This window comes from Cucurbita pepo, chromosome LG11 (genome assembly GCF_002806865.2).
Source record: "Cucurbita pepo subsp. pepo cultivar mu-cu-16 chromosome LG11, ASM280686v2, whole genome shotgun sequence".
NCBI lineage: Eukaryota > Viridiplantae > Streptophyta > Magnoliopsida > Cucurbitales > Cucurbitaceae > Cucurbita > Cucurbita pepo.
This window is the reverse complement of record NC_036648.1, coordinates 4,670,693-4,679,239: the sequence shown is the minus strand read 5'-3', so window position 1 is coordinate 4,679,239 and position 8,547 is coordinate 4,670,693. Positions and strand designations below refer to the sequence as shown.

Here is an 8,547-nt window from a genome sequence, read left to right as displayed (position 1 = left end):
TTTTGGTGAGTGCAAATGAGAAACTCGACTATGGTTATGAACGGTAAGATGTTCAATAGAGTGAGCTTAGGCCGTTATGGTTACAATGGAGAAAAATAGGTCTAGTGCATAATTTTGGTGAGTGCAAATGAGAAACTCGACTATGGTTATGAACGGTAAGATGTTCAATAGAGTGAGCTTAGGCCGTTATGGTTACAATGGAGAAAAATAGGTCTAGTGCATAATTTTGGTGAGTGCAAATGAGAAACTCGACTATGGTTATGAACGGTAAGATGTTCTTGGTCTACCTGGCTTTGGAATATTTGGTTTGCGATGAACACGTCTCTCATCAAGAAGAATTAAGGTAGTCTTTACCATTCTAACCGTAATAGGCATCATTATGTATGGTATTGTAACGACCAAATTTTTGCACATAAACCAATTAGGGTCATTACTTGAAAACAACAATCCCAAGTTGGTTGAGTTGATGACTCGAACAACCCAACTCAACTCAATCCTCTATTTTCGAGTTAAGTTATTCTTTATTTATTTCGAAAAAATCATACCTATCCACCGTACATATTATATTAATAATTAAAATCTTATAAAACTCAAATATCAAACACGTATAAGTCACCCTGCATCTCTAATCTTGGTTACAAATATTAAATATTCTTAATCCGAGTAATAATCAGGATTGGGTTAGATTGTAATCTTGTTTTTTGGTCGGTTGGTTTGACCCGACCCCTAAACGGCTTGATTTGATCGACGTAAATACACTAAACAATTTGATAAAATTAGTAACACTTAACAAAAGAAAGGACAAAATTATATTATGTATACATGAAAAGATGGTGATTATTAAGCTGATGAAGTTGAAGCTTTTGTGTGGAGTTGAACCAATGAAGCATAAAATCCATCCTTGATATTAATCAGAGTATCATGCCGTCCCTTCTCGACTATAACTCCGTTCTTCACCACCGCAATGATATCAGCGTTCTTCACCGTACTTAATCTATGAGCAACTACGATGGTTGTTCTGTTCACCATCACTTTGTCTAATGCATCTTGAACCACTCTCTCAGATTCTGCATCAAGTGCACTTGTGGCCTCATCCAACAACAAGATCTTTGGGCTCTTGATTATCGCTCGTGCAATCGCTACTCGTTGTTTCTGTCCCCCTGATAGCTGAGCTCCTCTCTCTCCCACCGTCGAGTCGTACCCCTGCAAGTTAGAGCATTGATTTAACATGGTATCAGAGTGGGAGAAGTTGTACGATTATGAACTACAAAAGTATTCATTTTTCTCACTTGTTGTAAACCACTGATGAACTTATGAGCATTGGACAATTCAGATGCAGCAATTATTTCGGCCTCGGTTGCATCTCCGCTCTTCCCGTAAGCGATGTTAGCTCGAATCGTGTCGTTGAAAAGGATCGGTTCTTGGCTCACGAGACCCATTTGTTGTCTCAACCATTTTAGTTGAAACTTTTGAATCTCAATTCCATCAAGTGTGATGCTACCAGAATCAGGATCATAAAACCTTTGCAATAGTGAGATGACAGTGGATTTTCCACAGCCACTTTCTCCGACCAAAGCAACGGTCTGAAAGAACCACATAGAAACCAAATGAAAACATGTTTTTTTGGAAAGTTTAAGGTAATTGGACAAAACAAAACAATACCTTGCCAGATCGGATGGACAAGCTGAGGTCTCGGAGAATTTGAACGTCTGGTCTAGAAGGATACTTAAAGCTTACATGACGAAACTCGATCTCACCCTTCAAATTTTCCAATGTTTCACCTGTTTCAACACTCGGGTCAATCTCTGATTTACGATCAATCATGGAAAATATGGAAGCCGTGGCTTCTTTCGCCTTGGAAGAATCGGGTGCAAGCGAACTCGATTGAGAAATAGCAAAAGCAGCCATGGTCAAAGCAAAGAAAACCTGCCAATGACATTTGATATTAATAGTTAGCTTCTAAACACAAGCTGTGTCGATTATGGGAGCACGAAATGACTAATACTTACTCGAAAAACGTCGGAGAAAGTTGCTTTTCCATCTTTAACGAAATGAGCTCCGGCGTAGAACGTCGCGGCGTAGACCGAAAACAGTAAAAAGAATGATACTCCGAATCCTGTCCCACTGATCAAACCTTGTCTTATGCCTGATTTCATTGGACCTTCACATTTCTTTTTGTAAAGTTGCATCACTTTTTCTTCAGCACAAAATGATGAAACTGTTCTTATACTCCCCACAGCGTCGGTAGCGACTTGGCTAGCTTGTTCGTACATCAACTACGAAGCCGAAAACAATGTTAACGAATACGCTCATAGTAAAACTTCAATGTCTTTTAGTTAGTTTTAGATTTTACCTTTGCATCTGCACTAAATCCTTTCATAAACTTCATTTGGACGTAGCCGTTCATGCCGAGAAGCGGAAACATGGCAAGGACTATTAACGCCAACTGCCAACTTGAAGCAAAAGCAATGACTAAACCAGCTGTAACAGATGCTAGATTCTCGACAAGTTGACTTAGCGCATCCCCGACTAGTGCACGTACGGTTGCAGCATTTGCCGAGAGCCTACCGCCTATCGAACCACTAGAATTCTCAGTTCGATCGAACCAACCGACCTCGTTGTTAACTATCTTCTCAAAACAAAGCAATCTAATCCGCTGGATTAGCTTGCAACCAGCAACAGAAAATAAGTATGTTTTAGCTGGAGCAACTATTAATGATGCTATACCAAGCAACATCATTATCAATGCCCAAAATCTCGAATCCTTTTTTAGCTTGTCGGGCGGTTTGTAAAACGTTTCGATCGCATTGGCAAATAGTAGGCCAAAAAGTGGAAGAATCATGCCATTGATGACTGCAGCCACAGATCCAAGTGCAAGTATGGGAATTTCTGGCTTATTGAGGTATGCAAGTCGACGGAGCGGGACTGGTGGAGATCGTTCCATGGTGTTTTCAGGTGCACTTTCATCTGCCATAGGAACATCTGTGATCGGAACTGCTGCAGGTAAACCAAATGAAACTGAGAACGAGTGGCGGCTGCTGTTTCCTACTCCAGATGATCCTCTGCTAACGGATCGTCGGATCGATGCTCCTTTGCTATATCGTCTAAACGATCCTGAAGTACTTTCTTGTTTAACTTTATCAATTCCAGCTTCTTGGGACTCTTGGTTGACTTCTTGCAGCCTAATGAGCTGTGAGTAGGGTCCTTCAGGATCCTTGAGTAGTTCTGTGTGAGATCCTGATCAATCAAACAGTCAATTATCAGACTCGGAGACGAATGTTAAAAGGTACTTGTTCGTTTTCTTGCCTTAAACTTGAGCTTACAAAATAAGAATGTCAGGAACTTTTTAATGTCGTATAGGATCCCACGTCGGTTGGAGATGGGAATGAAACATTCTTTATAAGGGTGGGAAACCTTTCCCTAGTAAACGCGTTTTAAAAACCTTGAGGGGAAACCCGAAAGGGAAAGCGAAGAGGACAATATTTGTTAGCGGTGGGCTTGGACTGTTACAAATGGTATCAGAGCCAGACACCGGGCAGTGTGCCAGCAAGAACGCTGAGCCCCAAGGGGTGGATTGTAAGATTCCACATCGGTTAGAGAGGGGAATGAATCATTATTTATAAGGGTGTGGAAACTTCTCCCTAGTAAACACGTTTTAAAAACCTTGAGTGGAAGCTCGAAAGAGAAAACCCAAAGAGGACAATATCTGTTAGCGGTAGGCTTGGACTGTTACAAATGGTATCAGAGCCAGACACCGGGCGGTGTACCAATGAGGACGCTGGGCCCTAAGGGGGTGGATTGTAAGATCCCACATCGGTTGGAGAGGGGGGAATGAAACATTTTTTATAAGGGTGTAGAAACATCTCCCTAGTTAACGTGTTTTAAAAACCTTGAGGGGAAGCCCGAAAGGGAAAGCCTAAAGAGGACAATATTTGCTACCAGTGGGCTTGGAATGTAACAAATGGTATCAGAGCTAGCGAGGACGTTAGGCCCCCAAGGGGGTGGATTGTGGGATCCCACTTCGGTTAGAGAGGGGAACGAAACATTATTTATGTAAAAACCTCTTCCTAGTAAACACATTTTAAAAACCTTGAGGGGAATACCGAAAGAGAAGCCCAAAGAGGACAATATTTGATAGCGGTGGGCTTGGACTGTTACATGTCGAAACTAGTGTAACCAATCAAGACCAACCAACAATAGGGAACGAGTATGGGAGTAATAGAACAAAACGGAAATAAAGAACTTGTTAGTACCTTTTTCAACCATCTTTCCTTTATGAATGACAGCAATCATATCTGCATTCCTCACGGTGCTTAGTCGATGGGCGACGATCACTGTAGTTCGATTAACCATGATACGGTCCAGTGCCTCTTGCACGACATGCTCGGATTCAGCATCAAGTGCACTTGTAGCTTCATCTAGAAGCAAGATTCGTGGATCTTTCAGAATCGCTCTAGCAATGGCAACTCGTTGCTTCTGACCACCAGACAGCTGAGTTCCATGTGCACCAACGAGCGTGTCGAGTCCCTACATTCGATCAAGGATCCAAATATTAGAAGTTAGCACTCGAAGCAATATTGAAGCATTAAACTACTACCTGAGGCAGTTTGTCGATGAATTTCGACGCGTTGGCAAGTTCAGCTGCTGCTTTGATCTCTTCAATGGTTGCACCATCTTTTCCATAAGCGATGTTATCCCTTATGCTAGATGCAAACAACACAGGTTCTTGGCTGACAAGACCAATTTTGCTTCTAATCCATTTTAGTTGAAACTCTTTGAGATTAATGCCATCAATAAGAACTTCTCCCATACTTGGATCATAGAATCTCTCGATTAGGCTTATCACGGTCGACTTTCCGCTTCCACTTTGTCCAACCAAAGCTGCAGTCGTACCGCTCGGGATTCTCAGAGAAAACCCGTTGAAAATATGCTCATCTGGTCTCGTAGGATAGCTAAAGTGAACATCTCTCAATTCTATATCGCCCGAAATGTCATCCAATGTCTTCCCTTTCGTGTCGTAAGCATCAATGAGAGGCTTCCTCTTGATAGTCTCAAACATTTTAAAGGCTGCAGCTCGACCAGCAGCGAATGCGCTCAGGCATGGAGATGCTTGGCCTAGAGACCTGATAAACAATTTAGCACAAGTAAATATTGAACCGACTTCGGTCGACAAACTATGTAACGTGCAGTGAAAAACATGTAAATTAAGCTCACATGGAACCAGTTAACACGGCAACGACCACGTTAAGAACTGCGCCTCCGGAGTATCCTTTATCCAATATCAACTTTGCACCATACCATATAGCCAATGAATAGCTGAAGAAAAGTACTGCAAAAATCATTCCGAAACCAATTCCAACAGCTGAACCTTCTTGAACGCCCGATCGATACGCGTCTACAAGATATTTTTTATAACTGTTCACAGCGTGTTTCTCTCCAGTAAATGAGGCAACCTACAAGCAGTTAAGTGTCGAGTCAACTTTCGTGAACAATAGATAGTCCAAAGAAAGAAAACTATGATGTTTGGACAATGTATAACATACAGTTCTAATTGAGCTGATTGTTTGCTCGACGACGTCGGCTGCTTTCGCATAAGCACCTTGACCACGGGATGTCATTTTCGTAATAACAATCGATGTAATACCCCCGGAAATCACGAGTAGAGGAAGGGAGGATAACATGACGAGTGTTAGAAGCCATCCTTTAATGAAAGCTATTACAAAGCCTCCAGTGAATGTTGATACAAGTTGTATACATTTTCCAACCTGAATGAAGAAGAGATGGATTTCTTAAACATCATTCAACTGTTAAGCTTAATTTTTATGCTAAATTGTTACCTTTTCGCCCATTGCGTCTTGTATAAGAACGGTGTCTCCCGACATCCTTTCGACCACCTCACCAGTGTTCGTTTCCATGTCGAAGAACGAAACATCTTGTCTCAATATAGTTTTGAGATACAAACCCCTTATTCTTGAAGCCTGCCTCTCCCCTGTAACCATCCAACTCGCCACCTCTGATATGCAACAAACAAAGAATTCAACAATCGGAGTCGTTTGTGCAATACGAATTGTAACAACTCAAACCCACCGCTAGTAGATATTGTCCTCTATGGGCTTTCCCTTCAAGGACTTCCCCTCAAGGTTTTAAAACGTGTCTACTAGGGAGAGGTTTCCACACCCTTATAAGGAATGTTTCGTTCCCCTCTCCAACCGATGTGGGATCTCACAATCCACCCTCTTGGGGGCCCAACGTCCTCGCTGGCACACCGCCCGATGTCTAACACTGATACCATTTGTAACAACTCAAGTCCACCGCTAGCAAATATTGTCCTCTATGGACTTTCACTTCAAAGGCTTCCCTTCAAGGTTTTAAAACACGTCTACTAGGGAGAGGTTTCCACACCCTTATAAGGAATGTTTCGTTCCCCTCTCCAACCAAAGTGGGATCTCACAATCCACCCCTTGGGCGCCTAGCATCCTCATTGGTACACCGCCCGGTGTCTGGCTCTTATACTATTTGTAACAACCCAAGCCCACCGCTAGAAGATATTGTTCTCTATAGGTTTTCTCTTTAAGGGCTTCCCCTCAAGGTTTTAGAACACGTATACTAGGGAGAGGTTTCCACACCCATACAAGAAATGCTTCGTTCCCCTCTCCAACCGATGTAAGATCTAACAATCCACCCGTTTGGGGGCCCAACGTCCTCGCTAGCACACCGCCCGTGTTTGGCTCTAATACCATTTGTAACAATCCAAGCCCACCGCTAGCAGATATTGTCCTCTATGGGCTTTCCCTTCAAGGGCTTCCCCTCAAGGTTCTAAAACACGTCTACTATGGAGAGGTTTCCACACCCTTATAAGGAATGTTTCATTCCCCACTCCAACCGATACGAGATCTCACACAAATTCAATAAAACTAAGCATCGAAAATTCTCTTACGGATAAAAGCCGCTACACCGCATCCAATTGCTAAGTACACAAACTTAAGACAGACCTGCACAACATTTTGAAGACAACAAAGTCAATGAAATGAAGCTTTTCCTAATGGTAACACAAAAAGGGATTCTTCCTAAAACATAACAAAACATAGTCTCACCTTGGAAACTACTTTAACTATGTCTGAACTATTCTGATTACCACCAAACGAATCAGTCAATTCCCCAAACAAAATAGTCATAAGAGGTAGACTAAGCCCATTCCCTATGGCGCCAATCGAACCAACGATCATCAGAAGAACATCGGTCGAATCCGCAAACGAAAACAGCTTGTAAAACGGAACCGAATTCGTTTTCCCATCTCCATTTTTGTTCTTCAAATCTTGTTGGTTTCCATTCTTGTTTGAACTTTTCTCAATTCCATTTGTTCTTGATGAGCTTGGTTGATGATCTATACTATTTGAGTTTCCATCCACCCCATTCTCTATCTCCATTTTTGCAACCTAAACTCTAGTTCTTCCTACTGGAAAATAGAATGGGATATCAGAATAAACAAGTAGCTGAAAATAATTTAAAAATCTGACACCAAATTCCCCAAAAACAGAACAAAGAGGGGAAAATGAACCAGAGAAAGATCAAACAGAGTATTATCATAAGAACAGAGGAAGAACAAAAAGTTGAGATCAAAACCAGAAGAAGAAAGATTGAAAAGCATTATCCAGAAGAAATATCCAATCGAAACAACAGAAATCACCGTCGAAACAATAATGGCCAGTGGATGCTTAAGATTGCAGAAGATCAAAGCAGAGCAGTACCTGGCAAAGAAGATGAAAGTGGAGAACCACCCACTTTTAGGAGGAGACTCTTAAAAGAAAAGAGCTCTTTTGGCACTTCCCCTGTAAAGGTTTTGGGCGGAGCCTTATAAAGAACTCAACAAAGCCTGCCACTTCCTCATTTCTTGATGCCCAAGTTTTTTTTTAATGAACCCATTTCCAAAATTCAAATGTATAAAAAAAAAAAAAAAAATGTAATTTAAATAAACAAAAACAACGTTCAATCTATACGACTCGAATAGATGGTTTTGTATTTAATATCTGGTGTTCGTACCGAGTTGGGACTCATCGTTTAGATAGATGGAGGTAAATGAACTCGAATGCAACTAATGGTTGTAATTTGAGGTAAATCATCGTACTCAACGTGGCACAAAACTTTGAAGCCATAATTCCTTAAGTTGGATTGTATGAACTATGCGCTAGGTATGATAATTTATGTTACTCGGGTACGTGGGACATGAGTTTTGTAATAGAGACGTCCACTTTCATTAATGGGACTTGCGAGGTATACTTGATCATGATTGATACTGATATCATGTATAATTGTTTAATGGAGGGTAGATGATAAGATAGGATGGGTGGGGGGTATTAATGAATGTAGGTGTAGCCACCCAAATAATGAAGACATGGTAGTTGGGGGTAGTAGCCATTAACACCCAAATTGGATGCTCATGTGCTCCTAGTTTACCACTTTTTAATGCACACGTCCCCTCTCGTTTATCTTTTACGTCAATTATTGATTTAAACGTCTGATCTTAAGAAAATGAGTACATGTCAGTTA

At 41.4% G+C, this 8,547-nt stretch overlaps 1 protein-coding gene across 3 annotated transcripts in view; it reads right to left on the bottom strand.

Moving 5' to 3' along the window:
- Positions 1–651: 651 nt before the first annotated feature.
- LOC111805317 (ABC transporter B family member 11-like) overlaps positions 652–8,547 on the bottom strand; it is a 16,988-nt gene continuing 9,092 nt past the window's right edge. The window contains exons 1-13 of one of the 3 annotated variants that reach the window (XM_023690328.1): positions 7,749–7,849; positions 7,095–7,456; positions 6,938–6,992; positions 5,838–6,013; positions 5,544–5,765; positions 5,215–5,453; positions 4,598–5,123; positions 4,254–4,527; positions 2,354–3,237; positions 2,010–2,276; positions 1,663–1,926; positions 1,290–1,583; positions 652–1,203 (exon numbers count right to left, since the gene is read on the bottom strand). In XM_023690328.1, the coding sequence (XP_023546096.1) occupies positions 841–1,203; positions 1,290–1,583; positions 1,663–1,926; positions 2,010–2,276; positions 2,354–3,237; positions 4,254–4,527; positions 4,598–5,123; positions 5,215–5,453; positions 5,544–5,765; positions 5,838–6,013; positions 6,938–6,992; positions 7,095–7,427 (3,897 nt within the window). In that variant the 5' untranslated portion in view covers positions 7,428–7,456; positions 7,749–7,849 and the 3' untranslated portion in view covers positions 652–840. Of the gene's footprint in view, positions 1,204–1,289; positions 1,584–1,662; positions 1,927–2,009; positions 2,277–2,353; positions 3,238–4,253; positions 4,528–4,597; positions 5,124–5,214; positions 5,454–5,543; positions 5,766–5,837; positions 6,014–6,937; positions 6,993–7,094; positions 7,457–7,623; positions 7,729–7,748; positions 7,850–8,547 lie in introns of those variants that run through there. The other 2 variants (XM_023690329.1, XM_023690330.1) reach the window with 2 other exon arrangements.